The sequence below is a fragment of the Trachypithecus francoisi genome, unplaced genomic scaffold, assembly GCF_009764315.1.
Source record: "Trachypithecus francoisi isolate TF-2019V2 unplaced genomic scaffold, Tfra_2.0 Lachesis_group3, whole genome shotgun sequence".
NCBI lineage: Eukaryota > Metazoa > Chordata > Mammalia > Primates > Cercopithecidae > Trachypithecus > Trachypithecus francoisi.
The window spans coordinates 2,610,242-2,632,751 of NW_022681468.1; the positions used below are offsets into that span (position 1 = coordinate 2,610,242).

At 43.0% G+C, this 22,510-nt stretch overlaps 1 protein-coding gene across 1 annotated transcript in view; it reads right to left on the reverse strand.

The window, feature by feature from the left end:
• The window catches only part of TDRD9 (tudor domain containing 9), a 141,882-nt gene that overhangs the window by 83,931 nt on the left and 35,441 nt on the right, over nt 1–22,510 (reverse strand). Inside the window, 5 exon segments of the mRNA XM_033191111.1 lie at nt 5,396–5,560; nt 10,313–10,393; nt 13,443–13,565; nt 15,032–15,253; nt 17,705–17,802. Of these exon segments, the coding sequence (XP_033047002.1) occupies nt 5,396–5,560; nt 10,313–10,393; nt 13,443–13,565; nt 15,032–15,253; nt 17,705–17,802 (689 nt within the window).

The window sequence follows — 22,510 nt, forward strand, 5'->3', positions numbered from 1 at the left end:
GGATCACGAGGTCAGGAGATCGAGACCATCCTGGCTAACACGGTGAAATCCCGTCTCTACTAAAAAAATACAAAAAACTAGCTGGGCGTGGTGGCGGGCGCCTGTAGTCCCAGCTACTCAGGAGGCTGAGGCAGGAGAATGGCGTGAACCCGGGAGGCGGAGCTTGCAGTGAGTGGATATCGCGCCACCGCACTCCAGCACTCCAGCCTGGGTGACAGCGTGAGACTCTGTCTCAAAAAAAAAGAATATATTATCAAGGATTCACCATTACAATACAATCCTCCTTCAGGTTTAGATAAATAAAATTTATATTAGAAAATGTAAATTTAATAAAAATAAAATTGTATTTATAATGAAATTACTTCCCATCCCAAATGAATCTATAATTTTATAGCTGATCATAACCTGACATTTTATTTTTCAATCTCAGTAGGTATAAAACCAGGACCAATAATTTTGCCAGGGATATGCAATGTATTTATTATGTTCACAATTTATGAAAATAAATCCAGTTCCCAGAAAATAAAGGGCAGTACCCCTGCACAGGCTCTCTTGCCTACTACCATGTAGGACATACCTTTGCTCCTCCTTTGCCTTCCACCATGATTGTGAGGCCTCCCCAACCATGTGGAACTGTGAGTCCATTAAACCCCTTTTTCTTTATAAATTACCCAGGTATGTCTTTATTAGCAGTATGAAAATGGACTAATACAGTCAACATTCTTTCATGATGAAACTCTAGACAAATTAGGTATAGAAGGAACATATGTCAACACAATAAAGGCCACACATGACAAACCCACAGCTAACGTCATACTAAGACCTGGAACAAGACAAGACTGTCCACTCTCACCACTCTTTCCAACACAGTACTGGAGGTCCTAGCCAGAGAAATCAGACAATAGAAACAAATAAAGAGCATGTAAATCGGAATGGAGGAGGTCAAGTCATCTCTCTGCATACAATACAGTCTTCCTATACACAGAACAACCTGGCCAGCTGCAGTGGCTCATGCCTGTAATCCCAGCACTTCGGGAAGCCAAGGCAGGCAGATCACATGAGCCCAGGAGTTCGAAACCAGCTGGGGCAACGGAGTGAGATCCTGTCTCTACAAAACATACAAAAATTAGCCAGGAACGGTGACACATCTGTACTCCCAGCTACTCAAGGAGCTGAATTGGGAGGACTGCTTGAGCCTGGGAGACAGATGTTGCAGTGAGCTGAGATCATGCCACTGCACTCCAGCTTGGGCAAAAGAGTAAGACCCTGTCTCGACGAGACAAAAAAAAAAAAGAGTGAGAGAGAGAAACCTGAAGACACCACCCAAAAACTCTTAGAACTGATCAATTCAGTTAAGCTGCAAGATCAACATTAAGAATCAGTAGCGGCCGGGCGCGGTGGCTCAAGCCTGTATTCCCAGCACTTTGGGAGGCCGAGACGGGCGGGTCACGAGGTCAGGAGATCGAGACCATCCTGGCGAATATAATGAAACCCGTCTCTACTAAAAAATACAAAAAAACTAGTCGGGCAAGGTGGTGGGCACCTGTAGTCCCAGCTACTCAGGAGGCTGACGCAGGAGAATGGCGTGAACCTGGGAGGCGGAGCTTGCAGTGAGCTGAGATCCAGCCATTGCACTCCAGCCTGGATAACAGAGCGAGACTCCGTCTCAAAAAAAAAAAAAAAAATCAGTAGCATTTCTTTTTTTTTTTTTGAGATGGAGCCTTGCTCTGTCACCCAGGCTGAAGTGCAGTGGCGCCATCTCCGCTCACTGCAAGCTCCGTCCCCCGGGTTCACACCATTCTCCTGCGTCAGCCTCTGAGTAGCTGGGACTATAGGCGCCCGCCACCATGCCCAGCTAATTTACAGGGTTTCACAGTGTTTGCCAGGATGGTCTCGATCTCCTGACCTCGTGATCTGCCTGCCTCGGCCTCCCAAAGTGCTGGGTTTACAGGCGTGGGTCACCGCGCCCGGCCTAGAATCACTAGCATTTCTACACACCAACAACAAACTATCTGAAAAATAAATCAAGAAAGTAATCCTATTTACAATAGCTGTGAAAAATAATACCTAGGAATAAATTTAACGAACAAGGTAAAGAATCTCTACAATGAAAACTACAAAATATTGATTAAAGCAATTGAAGATGACACAAACAAACTGAAAAGACATCCCATGTGAATCAGAAGAATAGATGACTGACTGATTCACTAATTAAGGTCTTGTTCTGTTGCTCAGGCTGGAACGCAGTGGCACAATCATGCCTCACTGCAACCTTGAACTCCCAGGCTCAAGGGATCCTTCTGCCTTAGCCTTCCAAGTAGTTGAGACTGCAGGAATATGCCACCGTGCCTAGCTATTATAATATTTTTAATTTTTGTAGAGACAGCATCTCACTATGATGCCCAGGCTGGTCTCAAACTCCTGGGCTCAAGTGATCAGCCCACTTTGGCATCCCAAAGTGCTGAGATTACAGGTGTGAGCCACTGTGCCTAGCCATGAATTGGAAGAATTTATACTATTAAAATGACTATACCACCCAAAGCGATGTAAGATTCATACAATTCCAATCAAAATACCAATGACATTCTTCACAGAAATAAAAAAAAAAAATCCTAAAATTCATATGGAACCACAAAAGATCTCACAAGCCAAAGCAATCCTGAGCAAAGAGAAAAAGCAGGAGGCATCACATTACCTGACTTCAAAATACACCACAATGTAACCAAAACAGCATGATATTGGCATAAAAACAGACACACAGATGATCAATGGAGCAGAATAAAGAGCCCAGAAACAAAATCACATATTTACAGCCAACTGATTTTTAAGAAAGGCAGCAAGAACATTCACTGGGGAAAGAACAGTCTCTTCAATAAATGGTGCTGGGAACACTGGATATCCAGATGCAGAAAAATAAAACTAAACCCCTATCTCTCAACATACACAAAAACCAACTCAAAATGGATTTAAGACTTAAACTAAAGACTAGACTGAAACTATGAAGCTACTAGAAGAAAACATAGGGAAAATGTTTCAGGACATCTATCTATACAAAGATTTTATGGCTAAGACCTCAAAAGCACAGACAGCAAAAGTAGACAAATGAGATTATATCAAACTAACAAGCTTCTGCACAGCAAGAACAAAACAAACAAACAAAAAAAGAAGCAATCAACTGAGTGAAGAGACAATCTGCAAAATGGGGGGAAACATTTGCAAACTATTCATTTGACAAGGGATTAATACCCAGAATATACAAGGGATTAATACCCAGAATATACAAGGAGCTCAACAGCAAAAACAATCCAATTTTTTTTTTTTTTTTTTTTTTCTTGAGATGAAGTCTCGCTCTGTCACCCAAGCTGGAGTGCAGTGGCACAATCTTGACTCACTGCAAGCTCTGCCTCCCGGGTTCACACCATTCTCCTGCCTCAGCCTCCCAAGTAGCTGGGACCATAGGCGCCCGCCACCACACCCAGCTAATTTTTTTGTGTTTTTTAGTAGAGACGGGGTTTCACCGTATTAGCCAGGATGGTCTCGATCTCCTGACCGCGTGATCCACCCACCTCGGCCTCCCAAAGTGCTGGGATTACAGGTGTGAGCCACTGCACCCAGCCCAAACAATCTAATTTTTAACAGGCAAATAACTGATCTGAAAAGACATTTCTAAACAGAAGACATACTACTGGCTAATACATGAGAAAATGCTCAGTATCACTAATTGTCATGGAAATGCAAATCCAAACCATACTGAGATATTATCTCACATGTGCCAGAATAGCTATTATCAAAAGACAAAGGCCGGGTGCAGTGGTTCACACATGTAATCCCAGCACTTTGGGAGGCTGAGGCAGGAGGACTGCTTGAGCTCAGGACTTCAAGGTTTCAGTGAGCTATGATAGTACCACTGTACTCCAGCCGGGGTGACAGAGCAAAACCCTATCTCTAAAATAAATAAGTAAAAATAAAAGACAAAATACGACAAATGCTGACAAAAATGCAAAGAAAGGGGAACTCTTGTATACTGTGGGTAGGAATGTAAATTCGTATAGCCTTTATGGAAAACAGTATGGAGGATCCTCAAAAAAACTAAAAACAGAACGACCATATGGCCCGGCCATCCAGCTACTGGGTATACATCCAAAGGAAAGAAAAACAATACGCTGAAGAGACAGCTCCACTCTCACGTTTACTGCAGCATTATTCACAATAGCCAAGATATGGACTCAACCTAGGTGTACATCAAGAAATGAATGGATAAAGAAAATTTAGTATATATACACAATTAAATAAAGCCATGAAAAAAGAATGAAATCCTATCATTCTGGGCAACGTGGCTGAGTGAAGATAGTGAAATAATTCAGGCACAGAAAGATAAATACCATACATTCTCATTCAAATGTGGATGCTACAGAAGTAGAGAGTAGAAAAGAAGTTACTAGAGACTGGAAAGGGGAGGAAATAGGAAGAGGTTGGTTATGGAAACAAAATTATAGCTAGATAAGAAACAACTTCTAGTGTCCTTTTTAAAAGAGATAGGCCGGGCACGGTGGCTCAAGCCTGTAATCCCAGCACTTTGGGAGGCCGAGACGGGCGGGTCACGAGGTCAGGAGATCGAGACCATCCTGGCTAACACGGTGAAACCCCGTCTCTACTAAAAAATACAAAAAACTAGCCAGTTGAGGTGGCGGGCGCCTGTAGTCCCAGCTACTCGGGAGGCTGAGGCAGGAGAATGGCGTGAACCTGGGAGGTGGAGCTTGTAGTGAGCTGAGATCTGGCCACTGCACTCCAGCCTGGGCGACAGAGCGAGACTCCGTCTCAAAAAATAAATAAAATAAAAAATAAATAAAATAAAAAATAAATAAAATAAAAAGAGATGAGGGTCCCACTATGACTGGAACTACAGACGCCCACCACTACACCCAGTTTTCGTGTTCTAGAGCACCGTGGGGTGACTACAGTTGACAACAACTTATCATTTATTTTCAAATAGCTGGAAGAGAGGATTTTAAACGTTCCCACCACAAAGATAAATGTTAATGATAATTAACAATGATAAATGTTGGAGATGATGGATCTGCTAAATACCTTGATTTGATCATGACACATTATACCTATGTATCAAAATACCACACTATACCCCATAAATATGTACACGTAGTATGCGTCAATTTTAAAATAATCATGTTTTCACAGGGCCTTATAATCATTAGTGATGAATGCAGGTTTGATCAAATACAAAAGTATGCTCACTATTGGGAGGCAGAGGCGGGCGGATCACGAGGTCAGGAGATCAAGACCATCCTGGCTAACACGGTAAAACCCCGTCTCTACCAAAAATACCACAAAAAAAAAAGTACACTCACTATAAAAGAAACAATGCATTCCAACATACCTTGCTATGATGAATGTGCCCCAAATCATCAAGATAATACTCTTCAACTGAATGGGGCTTGCCTTCCACTTCAAAAATATATGCAGGATTCATCTTGTTTTGAACGGGTACGGCAAAGTAGTCTGCAAACTCTTTACAGTTGATGGTAGCCGACATCAGGACTACCTACAGAGTAAGAGAAAACATTAACATAAAACAGTGAGAATCATAACCAAATTAAATACTTCTAAAATTACAGGCTTTTCTTCCGCTTCATTCCTTACCTAACAACTTTTGAGACTTTAAACAGACCACCTTGATTTAATCGCTAGTGTAATTATTGTAGTTTAAACAATGTTCAGAGATACCAACTTTTATCATTTCTCTTCAAGTACCTTATCAAGTGATAAATTTTATCTCCAATAAGGGTAAATTAAAATCATTTATCTGAAAGAAAACTTCACATCAGGAGACTAATTTTAAAAAAGAATATGGCCCAGGCAAATAAAGACACTGTGGCTCACACCTATAATCCCAGCACTTTGGAGGCTGAGGCGGAAGGACACTTGAGCCCAGGAGTACAAGACCAGCCTGAGCAACAACATGAGACCACTGTCTCTACAAAAAAAAAATAGTAATAATAAATTTAAAATAAATTTTTAAAAAAGAGTAAGGCCAGGTGCCATGGCTCATGCCTATACTCTTGGGCCAAGAGTTAAAACCAGCCTGGGCAACATAGTAAGACTCCATCACTACAAAAAAATTTAAAAATTTAAAATAGCTGGGCATGATGGTGCCCTCTTGTAGTCCCAGCTACTCAAGAGGCTGAGGTGGGAGGACCGCTGGGAGCCAAGGAGGTCGGGGCTGCGGTAATCTATGATCACACCACTGCACTCTAGCCTGGGCAACAGAGCAAGATCCTGTTTCTAAAAACAAAAATAAAAAATAAATTAAAAAGAATAACGTTACTCTATGATGTGTTCCAGAGAAATGACAGAGTAAGCCAGCAAAGAAGACAGGGGATCTAGAAAACTCTAGCTCTAACTCAAGAAACTGGAGAAGTCCCAGGACAACAGGGGTGCAGTAGCAGAGGAACAACCCCAGACTGGGGCAAGATGACTGACTGCAGCTTTCAGTTTTGTCAAAAAGCAAATATGAAATGATAACCTTAATAAACTCAGCCATGAATGACAGGGGCCGTGCATACAGCACGAGATGTGCCTGGAGAAGGCAGCTGATTACGGAGGATCTCCCAGCTCTACAGTCTCCACAATGCTATGTGGGGAGTGGGCACAGCAGTCCGGCGGGCTGCTCACCACCTACTGTACATCGCAAGTAGAGTTATCTAAATGGAAATCCTAGCCAAAAAGTAAACTTTTTAAAATTTTTTGAGACAAGTTCTGGCTCTATCGCCCAGGCTGGAGTGCAGTGGCGTGATGTCAGCTCACTGCAACCTCAGCCTCCTGGGCTTCAGTGATCCTTCACCTCAGCCGCCCAGGTAGCTAGGACTTCGTAGAGGCGAGGTTTCGCCATGTTGCCCAAAGCCTGGTCTCAAACTTGTGAGCTCAAGCGATCTGCCCACCTTGGCCTCCCAAAGTGCTGGGATTACAGGCGTAAGCCACCGCATCCAGCCAAAAAGTAAACATTTCATGTAAGCATTGTTGTTGCAGTTATTGAGTAAAGAAAACATCTGTATTTTCCCCTTTAGAATGAGATACAAATGGTAAAAACTGTACAGACTAAAACTCATTTTGAGAAGAGATGTCTGAAGTTAAAAAGAATGCTCTGAGAAGCCACTTGGAGTGGAAGAGTGGCTCTTAAGGGACACACCCCAGTCACCATAAATGATCTCTAAACTGGGTTTTAAGGAACGATGAGGCTAGTGAACTACACGACACCGAGTGCAGCCTGCAAACAAGAGGCCAAGCCTGGAATGCTAGGAGCAAGGAGGACTCAGCCTGGCCACCAGCCTCCCTCACCCACCCTACCCTGCAGCCCTCTGCCTCTTCTCCAAACAGACAAGTCAGCAGACACCCAAGACAACTGCCTGTCTGGAGTGGGCCTGAGCTCAGTCCAGTCAGCTAGAGGTGACAGCAAGGTCAGTGGCTGGAGGATGGTATAGGGGAGGCACTGAGAGGAAGCCAGGTCAGGGGAACCACAGGGACCTAAAGATTGGCGGGAGAGGAAAGGGGAGGCCTTAAAGCCCATGTGCCCATGCCCCACACCCAGGTCCCCTTGACAGCGGCACTCTCTTTAAAAGCTAATAAAGATTTTTTTAGAGTTTTTTAAAAACCTCTTACGAAACCATCTAGAATATAGTGTCTAATTTCTTGGCCCAACTACATGTACCATATAAGTTTCTATATCAAGAAAATATGCTGCTTCATATATTTGCTAATAATTCATGAACATAGTGAAACTGACAAACCATTTCTTACAACTTATAAGTACCAAATTCCTTACCACCATGTCCATCAGTGTAGGGTTTTTTTTAACCCAATAACACTTTAACTCTCTTTACCACTGAAAAAATGTGTAACCAACTCATTATTCTGACTTGAGTAAAAAAGAAATGTCTTAAATTACATTCAAGAAAGGCCTCAATGTGAATAATCTTCAATGATAGCTTGGTTAAGATTCCAAAAAGGACTGAAATAGCCAAACTCTCTCATTCACTTCATAATCACCTCAAGCAATGAGACAACTGATTGCAAGTGTCAGCTTCCATTCATTCAGCACCCACCAAGTGAAAAGATGAACATTCTAAGGCAGAAGCTTCCCCACTTGGGGACATGGGAAAGAGAAAGAGAAATGTTTTCCTCAACAAATAAACACTTGAAGACAAAATGCTTTATGGTTTAGAAAGCAACTGTTTTCCAATAACAGCAAATCCCTTAGCAGCTCCATCATAGAATAACTGAATATCCCAACCATGTGGCCTTTTATCAAGCTGTTTCCCACAGACCTCTGCTTAGCACAGCTGGGTTAAGGTTGACCTATGAGTAGACTTGTTTAGATTGCACAATTATTCTAAACCCTTTGCCATTTTGGCCTAGTCCACACCTTCTTCCTTTTTGTTCAAATAAGAAGTAAATGATATTTATCATTCCCATCAACCTTCACTTAACTTACGTCTCTCAAATAGTAGTACATATTCTGTTCTCAAACTTCAATGCACTTTGGTGCTATTTCGAACCCAAGGATTGCAGATTAATTCACTTACTTTTTGTTTTGTTTTTGTTTTTGTTTTTGAAATAGAATCTCTCTCTGTTGCCCAGGCTGCAGTGCAGTGGCACAATCTCAGCTCACTGCAACCTCCGCCTCCCGGCTTCAAGCAATTCTCCTGCCTAAGCCTCCCGAGTAGCTGGGATTATAGGCACCCACCACCATGCCTGGCTAGTTTTTGAGACAGGGTCTCATCTCATCATACCCAGGCTGGAGTAGTGTGGCACAATCACAGCTCACTGCAGCCTGGACCTCCCAGGCTCAAGCAATTCTCCATCAGCCTCCCGAGTAGCTGGGACCACAGACACACACCACTATGACCAGCTAATTTTTGCATTTTTTGTAGAGATGGGGTTTAGCCATCTTGCCCAGGCTAGTCTTGAACTCCTTGGGCTCAAACAATCTGCCCATCTTTGCCCTCGCAAACTGCTGGGATTACAGGCGTGAGCCACTGTACCACCCAGCTTCATTCACATAACTTTAAATTAAGGTACTTATTCAACCAAAAGCAAAGCTCAAAACCCAGCATGTCATTATAGTCAACTACTATTAAACCATTTTCTGCAGCCTGAAGAAAATATGAGAATTTAAGGCAACGTAATAACCAAAAAGTATCCATACTCTGATCATAAAAGAATTCCCTTTAGTCCGCTTCCTGGCAAGATCTGGTGTACTACACATGATCATGAATTTTAAGAGTCATCAATTTCAAATGTTTCTATTAAAATACAGTCAGCCCGGCCATGTGCAGTGGCTCACACCTGTAATCACAGCACTTTGGAAGACCAAAGCAGGCAAATCACTTGAGGTCAGTAGTTCGAGACCAGCCTGGTGCAAAACCCCATCCATACCAAAAAATACCAAAAAAAATTAGCCTGGCCTGGTGGCAGGTGCCTGTAGTCCCAGCTACTCAGGAGGTTGAGGCATGAGAATTGCTTGAACCTGGGAGGCAGAGGTTGCAGTGAGCTGAGATCGTACCACTGTACTCCAACCTGGGCAACAGAGTGAGACTCCATCTCTAAATAAATAAATAAACAAACTAACAAACAAACAAACCAACAGCCCTAGGCTGGGCACGGTGGCTCACATCTGTAATCCAAGCACTTTAGGAGGCCGAGGCGGGCGGATCACGAGGTCAGGAGATCGAGACCATCCTGGCTAACACGGTGAAACCCCATCTCTACTAAAAATACAAAAAATTAGCCGGGCGTGGTGGCGGGTGTCTGTAGTCCCAGCTACTCGGGAGGCTGAGGCAGGAGAATGGCATGAACCTGGGAGGCAGAGCTTGCGGTGAGCCAAGATCGCGCCTCTGCACTCCAGCCTGGGAGACGCAGCGAGACTCCGTCCAAAAAAAAAAAAAATACAGTCAGCCCTCTGTATCCAGATTCTGCATTTGCAGATTCAACCAACTAAAAATAAAAAATATTCCGTAAAAAACAAAAATATGAGTTTAAACAATAGAGTATAGCAACTATTCACATGATAGTGAGTACTGGAGATAACCTAGGGGTGACTTGGGGCGTATGGGGAGACGTGCGACATGCAAATACTTTACTGTGCCGTTTCATGGAAGGCACTTGAGGGTCCTCAGATTTCAGTATCTGTCGGGGGTCCGAGAATCCTCTATAGACACCAAGGGACTATAGAAAGAAACAAAACTCAACAACAAGTCTTACCCCTAAATAGGTCTGTTACTCATGAAATCAAATTTACCTTCACAAAACGTGAATTTGTTCTTAAGAGTTTGCGGACTACCAACAGCAGGAAATCCATTTCTTCTGTTCGTTCATGTACCTACAAAATAAAAAAGGGGGCACCCCCCAAATGACATCAGGCAACACACATCACTGCTGACAGAAAGGCACCCCTGGGGGACTGGGGACTAAACCAGTTCTCTCTGCTAAATGCAGTTCCTCAGGGGGCTGGTATAACTCCTGGTTAAGGGGAAGCAAAGAGCATCGGCCAATAGACCACAGACCACCCACTCAGTCACAGCCTCCTGTGTTTCTCCTTAGGCCCCCCGGGAGAAGGCAGAGTAATGTTCAGCACCCTCGCCCCTGCTCATTTACTGCCAACTATGCCCAAGGTTGCTGTGACAACCAGAAGCCTCTCCACCTACCTCAAGCACAGAGAACCATTGGGCCAGCCTCCCATGGCCCCTGCTTGCCACAACCCCTGCCAGGTCTGCAGGTACACTGTCATCTCAGCAAGCAAGCACAGGGTCGAAGACGTGCTAGTCTAACACTGACCGGGAGCCATGTGACCCCTACAGGACACATTCCACAATGTGCATAACTGCAGTTCACAAGGGTGGGCAAGGGCTGGTCCTGGAAAAGCTGGCTCAGTTACAAACAGGTAAACCAGAGCATAGGACCCAAGGTCAGTAGCGCTGACACTCGGGGACAGCAGTCGGGGAGGCAGCACCTCAGACAGACCTTGCAGCCCTCCTCAGACAGAGACCTCACAGTCAGAGCCACCCCAGGACCCACAGTCCCCCAACCCCGCCCCACCCCAGCACCAGCTAGCACCCAAGGGCTAGGCAGCCTATTTTTCTAAAGAAGCCAGTTACTCTAGAACTTAGGGAATGTCAATGTACAAGGGGACAGTAAGATTCTATTCTGTGACATTTCTCGGCCGAAGTGGAGAGACAATTACTAAGTTTCAAAGAGGGAGTTCTCCTTTCCTCAGTGTAAGAGGTGAAAGGATTTAGTGTGTAAGTCATTCTAGGTCTATTCCAGACCCCACTATCTTCTGATCTTCCCACTGAAGGAGATGTCTGAGAAGTGGCATAGAGAAAAGAAAAACAAAAATCAGCAGCTGCAAGGTATTTAACAGCATCACAAATCTCATGCTGTCACTTGACTTCAGAACGCTTCCTCAGCACAAACACCCTCTCTTCTACTTGAGAAGAAAAATCAAGGCTGTCATCAGCGAAGGGAGCTCTCCTCAGCTTGCGGCAGCCTCTCCTGCGCTCACACACCCATCATCTCCCTCTGCCCCGTGGCCCACTGGCTCCAGGACCCCTGCACCAGCCTTTCTAACACATCAACATGCACACATCAGCAGATGTGTCTCCCCAGTACTCATCTTTATAACCTCAGCCCCTTCGGAGGCACCTTTTCCATAGCAGTACTCAAACAAATGTTTATCGAATGGATGATTTGCCTAAAGCTAGTTTATTCTTAAGAGCTGGAAAATTAAAAACATGATTCCATTTGAAACTGGCTGGGCATCTTCAACTTTTGTTCTTGTATTTATTTTGAAATTCAAATAACCCCAGATAATGCGAACGATACTATATGTAAACCTAAAACTTAAGGTAGTTGAATCCAGTCCATTCATTCATGAAGCACATAACCCCTGGGCATCTACCAGGTGCTGACACCGCACTCGACAAAGGCAGAGCAGGAAGTTGTCGGGATGGCGCGATGGTCTTTTGTGGGTTACCACTCCCGGGTAGGGCAAGCTCTTGAAGAGAGGAGCTAACTTTTGCTCAGCTATTATGGCAGAGCTTGAGAAAAGGACATAGTCAATAACACAGTATTGATTGATTTATCTGTGTCACTCAAGCATGTGTGTGCAAAGGCCACGTAGGCAGAGAGATATGTCAGACACACAGAAAATAAATGCAGGCACTAGCAGCACAGGCTCTAGAGTCAACTACCCAGGGATGAACCCAGCAACATCACTGATTACTTGTGGCCTAAGCACTGAACTTTCTTAAACTTTAGTTTCCTTTTATGTAAAGTGGGCTCAATTATACCAAAAAGCCCAATGAAAAACTATTATAACCTTCATAATGTCATCTTTTGGCATATTATCTATTAAATCTGAATTTGATCTCTATCTACTATAAAGATATTCAAAACTGCCATAAGTCATAAAGGAAAATTCTGAACCGTATTATATATCACCCTATTTTGTAAGAAACAGTCGATCATTTTCACCCTCTCCTACTCTCCCACCAAATGCCCTATAATAATTTAAAACCAAGTGTCTGTACATAAGATCACAAACGCACTGACTCAGCTCTACCTGGAGTACATGTTGTATCATTAGTTATCCCACGCATCAAAACAGACTGGGGAGACACTACTCTAAACAGTTGCCCAAATGGGTTTATCCTTTTGGTTGCTATTGTTGTTTTGAGACAGTCTCGCTCTATTGCCCAGGCTGAAGGGCAGTGGCGCAAACTCAGCTCATTGCAATCTCCACCTCCCAGGTTCAAATTATTCTCCCACCTCAGCCTCTCAAGTAGCTGGGACTATAGGAGTGTGCTACCACACCCAGCTAATCTTTTTTTTTTTTTTTTTTTTGTATTTTTAATAGAGATGGGGGTTTCACCATGTTGGCCAGGCTGGTCTCGAACTCCTGACCTCAAGTGATCCATTTACCTTGGCCTCCCAGAGTATTGGGATTACAGGCATGAGCCAGTTGCCCAAATAGTTTGATTTCAGACTCTATTAAACACCCTAGCCTCATCTCACAACCTCTCACAAATCCTATTTATTTGCTGATGTGTCTAATTCCTCTAGAAATAAGTCAAGCTTCCCAAACAGAATTACTGATAAGGTTTAAAACACAAGAGTTTGAGGAAGAACCATTTCCAAAGTTCCTGGGAAAGTTGTTCAAACACAACATTCCCCACCAAAAAACTCATGTTTAAAATATAAACAAAGTAAAAAAAAAAAATTCCATCCTTACTGAGAAAAGTCCAGAAAGTAAAGGGGAAGGAAAAAACCCAGAAAGCTGAGACAAGCACAAAGACAGGGTTCACAATACTCTAAGACAGTTTTTTTAAGAGAGATAAATATGAGCTTTGTAAGTAGATGACATTACTTACTTCATCAATGATGATATGTGTGAATTCCATCAAACTCTTGGCACTAACTACTTTCTGAAGCAGGACTCCAGTTGTCATATAAATTAGCCTGGTGTCCTCTGTTGCTATTTTCTCTAGCCCTACCTAAAATTGGAAAAGGAAAGGAAAAAAGAGAAAAAAAAAGTTATGTCCATTTTATTAATATAATGGAGGTAAGAAAGGGAATGAAAAATTACGGTATTTTGAAAGATACACAGGCTCCAAATTAAAAGTGACATTCTCAAGTCAATTTTCTTCTTTTTGGGCGGAGAGAGGGGCAGGGGTTGGCTCATCTAATCACATTGCTATAACATTTTTAGGTTAAAAAAAATGTGTATCAAGACATCTTCTAGATTACAGAGATATTATTAAAAAGATAAAATTATAAAAGTCATAAGCATGAGAATTCTCACTGCTTTCCTATTCAACTGGAAAGAAATTACAATTTATTTTCAAGAAATTCTTTTTTTTTTTTTGAGACAGAGTCTCACTTTGTCACCCAAGTTAGAGTGCAATGGCGTGATCTCAGCTCACTGCAATCTCCACCTCCTGGGTTCAAGCAATTCTCATACCTCAACCTCCTGAGTAGCTGGAATTGCAGGCATGTGCCATCACACCTGGCTAATTTCTATATTTTTAGTAGAGATGGGGTTTCACCATGTTGGCCAGGCTGGTCTCGAACTTCTGACCTCAAGTGATCCGCCCACTTCAGCTTTCCAAAGTGCTGGGATTACAGGCGTGAGCTACCGTGCCTGGCCTTATTTTCAAGAAATTCTGTTTCACTGCTTTTTTTGTTTTGTTTTTTTGTTTTTCTTTGAGACGAAGTCTCACTCTGTCGCCCAGGCTGGAGTGCAGTGGTGCGATCTCAGCTCACTGCAAACCCACCTCCCAGGTTCACGCCGTTCTCCTGCCTCAGCCTCCTGAGTAGCTGGGACTACAGGCACGCACCACCACGCCCGGCTAATTTTTGTATTTTTAGTAGAGACGGGGTTTCACTGTGTTAGCCAGGATGATCTCGATCTCCTGACCTTGTGATCCGCCTTCCTTGGCCTCCCAAAGTGCTGGGATTACAGGCGTGAGCCACCGCACGCGGCCTGTTTCACTAGTTTTTAAAACTATGCCACAGTTCTTTTCTATAAGCAACTGGTTTTTTTGTTTTGTTTTGTTTTGTTTTGTTTTTTGAGACAGAGTCTCACTCTGCTGCCCAAGCTGGAGTGCAGGGGCGCAAGCTTGGCACACTGCAACCTCCACCTGCTGGGTTCAAGCAATTCTCCTGCCTCAGCCTCCCGAGTAGCTGGGACTACAGGCATGCGCCACTACACCCGGCTAATTTTTGTATTTTTAGTAGAGACGGAGTTTCACCACGTTGGCCAGGCTGCTCTCAAACTCCCAACCTAATGTGATCCGCCCGCTTCAGCCTCCCAAAGTGCTGGGATTACACACATGAGACACCACTAATTTTCAGCAGAAAATGGTCACATACTATCAACTTACACAGAAAAAAACTTAACGAAATTAAGGAATAGAGAGATGGCTGGCTCTCTTAGTCCCTCCATCCCTCCCGGTCTCACCTGGTAGCCCACCACACCCCCCAGGGTCCAGGCACGCTCTTTACTGATCCACCTGGCGATGCTGCTTGCCCCTATCTTCCGGGGCTGGGTGACCACAATGCTGCAGTAGGCGGAGCGCTGAACGTAGTGGTCCAAGATATACTGGGGGAGCTGAGTGCTTTTACCGCTTCCCGTGGCCCCATGTATAATCACCACGGAATTACTTTCTATCAAAGACACAACCTAGAAGTTTAAAAAATTCTTTCAAAATCAGCACAAAACGTCAGTGTAAAGTATCACCTATATTAGCAAGTCTTTCAGGATTTATTTTTCTTTCATCTTAAAGTTTTTGTTTTGTTTTGTTTTGAGATGAAGTCTCGCTCTGTTGCCCAGCCTAGAATGCAGTGGTGCAATCTGGGGTCACTGTAACCTCTGTCTCCCGGGTTCAAACGATTCTCATGCCTCAGCCTCTCAAGTAGCTGGGACTACAGGCATGTACCACCACACCCAGCTAATTCTTGTATTTCTGGTAGAGACAGGGTTTATTTCACCGTGTTGGCCAGGCTGGTCTCAAACTCCTGACCTCAAGTGATTCGCCTGCCTCAGCCTCCCAAATTGCTGGGATTACAGGTGTGAGCCACCGTGTCCAGCCCTAAAGTTATTAATTAACCATTCTAAACACAACACAACAGAGCAAGGAGGTGACAAACAGTTGCCACACTTAAATGCAACTCTACTACCTATTTAACAGTAATTGGTGGCTGGGCACGGTTGCTCACACCTGCAATCTCAGCACTTTGGGAGGCCGAGGCAGGCAGTTCACGAGGTCAAAAGATTGAGACCATTCTGGCCAACATGGCAAAACCTCGTCTCTACTAAAATTACAAAAATTAGATGGGTGTCATAGCACACACCTGTAGCCCCAGCTACTCGGGAGGCTGAAGCAGGAGAACTGCCTGAAGCCGGGAGGCAGAGGTTGCAGCGAGCCAAGATCGTGCCACTGCACTCCAGCCTGGCGACAGGGCAAGATTCTATCTCAAAACAAACAAACAAACAAAACCAGTAACTAGTGATAGCTGTGGAAAAACCAGGCCAGGTTAACTCCAGCTTCCTGGGTCTCAATTGCTTCTGTAAAACTGAAAATGTAAAATTAGATTTCTATGGTTCTTACCAAGTTTCTATTATTTTAACATTTTGTAATGAATCTGCACATAATTCTACTGAACATGAAAAAAAGAGCTGTTACTACATTCAAGTGGTTTTAAAATGTCATCTTACATTCTTCAGACATATTTTTATCTATTAAATATCTGTTTATTTATTTTTAGACACAGGTTCTAGCTCTGTCACCCAGGCTGGAGTGAAGTGGCACAATCGTGGCTCGCTGCAGCTTTGAGCTCCTAAGCTCAAGCCATCCTGTCGCCTCAGCATCCCAAGCCAGGACCACAGGCACATGCCACCGTATTTCGCTAATTTTGGGGGGTATGTTTTGTAGAGATGAGGTCTTGCTGTGTTGCCCAGGCTAGTCTGGAACTCCTGGCCTCAAGTGATCCTCCCACCTCCAGACATACTTGGAAACAAATAACTTCCACTTTTCCACTTACAGATTATATGCAGCATTTTTAAAACTCCACTCAAATTCCTCCTCCAGAACTCCCCCACCTCCACTCTAAACTTATTTAAACTCTTATCCTTCTAACAATTGATATGGTCAGGGAATACAAATTAATTTGAATATTGGCTTCTAATTTTTAGTTGCATGATTTGCTCTAAAGCAAAGTAAAAATTAAATTTGAAACACTTCTAGTTCTATCTATAACTGCTTTTTCCAAAAGTCTAGTTAATAAAGGTTTCAATACGCTCACTTTTTTTTTTTTTTTTGAGACAGAGTCTCGCTCTGTCGCCCAGGCTGCAGTTTGGTGGCGTGATCTCAGCTCACTGCAAGCTCCACCTCCCGGGTTCACACCCTTCTCCTGCCTCAGCCTCCCGAGTAGCTGGGACTACAGGCGCCCACCACCACACCTGCCTAATTTTTTTTTGTATTTTTAGTAGAGATGGGGTTTCACCGTGGTCTCGATCTTCTGACCTCGTGATCCACCCACCTCGGCCTCCCAAAGTGCTGGGATTACAGGGGTGAGCCACCGCGTCCGGCCAATACGCTTACTTTTAACCATGCTTAATAACACATAAGTAATTAGGAACTTAATCATCCTACTGCTACATCTGCCTGGCATTGTTAATACAATGGTATGTTAATGACTGATTACATTAATCGACAGGTAGAGCCAACGCTGTAAAGAAAACCCAATGGAAATGCTAGGGTATGTCATTTGCTTCATAAAAACATTTAGCAGTGAGTTTCTTTAAACAAGAAGTTCTCCTGGGAAAGATGAAGTGTTTACTTACAGATATTTCATGGAAGGAAAGACTAGATAAACTAAATGTTAGGAGATGTACTCAGGTGAAGACTAAATAAATTAAAGTACAGATCAAAAGAAAAGCCATCGATATGGTTACTACACAAAATCATCTCCAGGTAGCCCTGAACACACCCTCCTCTTATCCACCACAGAGCCTTGTATACCACAGAAGTGTTCACCTGGCAACTGGTAACTTTCAAATTAGAAACCAGAAGTATTGGGCCTCAGACATGTATTCAAACAGCAAAATTATAGTATAACAAAACAATTTTACCTCTTCCTTATATCGACTTATAGGCAAATCAGGATATTTATAAGTTGTCCCTGGGATGCACGTCACATTGCTTAATTTAGCCAAAGATGGCCTTGGACCTGGATTAAGGCAAAACAAACAAATATAATGCCATTTCTTATCTGGAAAAAGATAACTCAATGTTCTATCTAATCTATATATACAGCATACACACATACACACACCATACACACACAATCAAATACAAAAACACATTTTCTACAGGTTAAAACTGCCATCAGGGCAATACCAAAGACATGGAATGAGCATAGGTATCCATCAGTGGTGGACTGGATAAAGAAAACATGGTATATATACACCGTGGAATACTATGCAGCCATAAAAAAGAATGAACTCATGTCCTTTGCAGCAAGCAATATGGATGCAACTGGAGGCCATCATCCTAAGCAAATTAACACAGAAACAGAAAACCAAATATCACATGTTCTCACAACTGGGAGCTAAACCTTGGGTACACATGAACATAAAGATGGGAACAACAGCCACTATGGACTCCAAGAGGAAGAGGGAGGGAGGGGCGAGGGCTGAAAAACTTCCTATTGGGTACTATGTTCACTATCCAGGTGATGGAATCAACGGAAGCCCAAACCTCAGCATCACCCAATACACCCTTGTAACAAACCTGAACATGTACCCCCGAACCTAAAATAAAATGTTTACTTGGTTAAGAAACTTCTCTTAGTAGCCCACTATTAATCTTGTATAAAAGCAAACTGAGAACATTCCATCCCTTCATCACAGCCACCAACATTGCAAGCTCAGCACTACCTTCTAAAACAGGCCTGTAAAACAGGCACTCATTGCTGATTCAATGGTACCAACACAGTTACAGAGAAAACTTTCCCTTGAAATTTCCACAGAATCCATCAGTGTAAGTGTGCATTCCCTGCTACTAAAATACATCAGTGGTAGCAATAAATACATCAAACAATGTAAGAAATACAGGTATCAGGAAAGGGGGCAGCTTGCCTCTGCTCAGGATGCATGATACAGAGTTCTGACAAGGCACACTTCTCTGCCCTCTTGTAAACATATGCCCTGCTCTCTGGCTGCACTGCAAATTCTAGACCTCTGGTCATCACTTGACAAACTGACAAATCATCAAAACTCACAGAAGACAAACTTTTGCTGAGAAATAAGTTTTACTTCCAAAATAAACTCTTAGCCAAGTTTAGCACCACACTCATTCCCCCGCCCACAGCTCACCTTCCCTTCCTATCAGCCCCTGGTTTCTGACCAGCATCTCCTGCTGCGTCCCCCTTGGCCTTTCCTAATAAAACACACAACCAGGCTTCTCTCTTGCTTTCCTACATCTTTTCCCTACATATATTCCAATTTTCATAATTGGTCTAATAATACATAATTAAAATGTGGCTATTTTCCCACATTTGAATCAAAGTTATGTGCTCCCTGTTCTCAATTATATAAACAGGAGCCAGAGCTGTCATACTTTCTCAAAGCAAAAATAGCTTCTTTGTGAGTAGTAGTGTTCTTCCTAAAACATTAGTGACCCCTAACTTGGGAAAACTAAGTCCTGTCAATATGGCTTTTTTTTTTTAGACAGAGTCTTGCTCTGTCGCCCAGGCTGGAGTGCAGTGGCGCGAACTCGGCTCACTGCAACCTCTGCCTCCTGGGTTCACGCGATTCTCCTGCCTCAGCCTCCCGAGTAGCTGGGATTATAGGTGCCCACCATCAAGCCCGGCTAATTTTTGTATTTTTAGTAGAGATGGGGTTTCACCATGTTGGTCAGGCTGGTCTCGAACTCCTGACCTCGGACTCCCAAATTGCTGGGATTACAGGCGTGAGCCACCACACCGACCTATGGCTTTTTAATCTTCTAATCAGCCTCACTAGTGATTGCAAAGTTCACTAACACAGGGATTTTCTTTCCATTGTCAAGTCTCACTTTACTTCCATTAGTCTTCTCAGTGCTATGATAATTACTGATGCCTTCTTGTTTTCCCAGTTAGTATACCTAGGCCTTCTTGAACATAATAAAAGAAGGGGAAGAGAATCCACATGACCCTTGTGAATTGGACTGAGAAAAAGAAGCCCCTGAGCCCAGACGCAGCATGCAGACAGAGGGAGAGGCAAGTATTATAGTGAGGAACAGGGTGGGAGTAAGAAGCTGAGGAAGAGCTATTCAAAGGGGAAAGAAGGTGACAAAGATTCTTTTAGAAAGATGAAAAAGGCTGCAGCCACATTCATTTTGCTAGAAGACTTCAAGCCCTGGCTCACACACATGCTGCTAAACAAGCCCTGTTACTTTGACAATATTGGCTTACATTACTTCATTACATGCATTTTGAAGGTTGCTACTTAAAGACAGAAATTTTACAAGAAAAAATTCCAGAAATCCTAACAGTACTGTCTATAGGATAGCCCCTTCTCCATGTAACGCAAAACACAAGTTGACGTTTTTAGGTCACTGGCTGAAGCAGACCCAGCACAAATCAAGTCCTGCCTCTGTGTACACTGCCAAAGGGCAGACAGGAAACCAAACAGCAGAAATGTTCACAGCTGTATGGTTTTTGCACCTTTGCATCAGCAACAGAACAAGAAGGAAAACCATGGTGGATAATTTAAGACAAATCAACAAACTACACACGACAAAGCAAAAATCCAAAAATGGCATGAGAAATAGCTCAATCTTAAAATTAACTATTCTTATTTTCTTGCTATCTCTTTATCCTACATGATTAACAACAAAATATTTTACATGAACTGGGGAAAACTGGAAGCCATAAAAATTGCTAGTTCTCTTCATTAAGACACTCCACTATATCATCATCAACCAAATATGAAATCTAATCAAAAAGTTCAGCACTTAGAGGTTCTAAACTGTATGTAAGGAATTTTAACTGATAAGTATTATGTCAGCTCATATGGTGAACTTAAAGACTTATCTTAAAATCTACACACTATATATTACAGAAAATAATTTTAATTACTGCATTACTGATTTAACCATAAAATTAAATCTTCAAAATAGATGATTATATATGACTTTTTCTGAGTATGGACTAGTATTCTGAATACAAAATTAACTTGAAGGAAGAATAATGTTTCCCTTTCAGTTATTAGACATTCCACACAGGCCATTCTCTTAAAACCAGAAGAAAAGCTAAAAGGAGGATGCAAACAGCCACTAAATATATCACCACATTTAAAAGGAGGCAGCACTGTGGAATTTAACTACAATCTAAAGACTCTATCCCAGGTCAAATTCAAATTGTCATGTGAAAGCAACAGAATCCTTCAGGAGTCGACAATCTAGAACCAGGCTCATACTGTTAGGAAAGATTTCATTTATCAATGCAAATCAATCTCAGTTTTCAAAAAATGATTAATCTTTAACCATGTAAAATGATTCTAATGTAATCTATAGAAATTCACTGAATGGGTATCCTTGGATTTCTATTTAGAAATAATTTTTAATACTTATAAGTGAAATAACACCTGTATCAGACCAAAATCAAAAGTGTTTTGAATCAAATTATTTTATAACTGGATATAACAAAATGTTCATGTTGAAACCTGTGGCACTGGACTGGAATTAGAGGCATCAGTGTAATATCATGGTTTTAATAGAAATAGACATAGAAATAGCTTTGTGTCTGTGTGTGTATACGTATACACACACACACACACACACACACGATAACCTGACCTCACTTCTTCAATGCTCCAGAGGCACTTCAACACTTCAAAACATTTAGCAGACATGATAGTGACACCTTTATAGTCCCAGCTATTCAGGAAGCTGAGGTTGCAGGATCACTTGAGCCTAGGAGTTCAAGGCCTGCCTGGGCAACATAGCGAGATCTCATCTCAAGGAAAAAAAAGTGGACAGCACCCCTCTGCCTCCTGTGGCCCCCTCCTTCACCCTGTGTCCAAGACATCACCAATTCCTGTCCGGTTTGTCCCTCAACTGGCCCTACTCCTCCACTGCCCTGTCAAAGACACCATCAAGTCTCACCTGGACTAGGACAATGCCTCCAGTTCTTCTCAGGTCCACTCTGGCCCCCTCCAATCAATTCTCAAAAATATGACCAAAGTATTTCTTGTAAAACACAAATCTAAACACACGACACCCACTTCCTCCCTTCACAGTCATCCCAAGAAAAGCATGGAACCTTTCATAGCTTCCCACTGCTCTGAGTATTAAGACCAAAACTCTTAGTTACAGCCCACAGCCCTGTTACTAGTCTTGCCTATCTCATCCAACCTCATCCAATACAAGTGTGTTAGTTTTCCACTGCTGCTGTCACGTTTTACCTCAAACTTAGTGGCTTAAAACATGCATTTATTCTCTTACAGTTCTGGAAGCAGAGGTTCACAGATGAGAAGGACAAGGTGCTGGCAGGGCTGCTGGATCCTTCCGGAGGCTCTGTAAGGATCTATTTCCTTGCCTTATTAGCCTGGAGAAGCTGCCTGCACTGGCTCATGGCCTCTTCCCTGCATCACTCCAACCTATGGCTTCTGTTGTCACATCTACCACTGACTGATCTTCCTGCTTCCCTCTAGGAAAAACCCTGTGATGACATTGGGCCCACCTGGAAAATCTTCCCATCTCAAGATCCTTAACTTATATCTGCAAAGACCCCTTTACCATGAAGGTGACATATTCACAAGTCCTGTGGATTAGAACATAGACCTCTTTAGGAGGCTATCAGCCTCCAGCTGACCCTGCCCAGCCCTCCCACACCCACTGTCTACTCCCTAGCAGCACTGGCCCCTCTCTCAGGGCTGGAATACCAGGCTTCC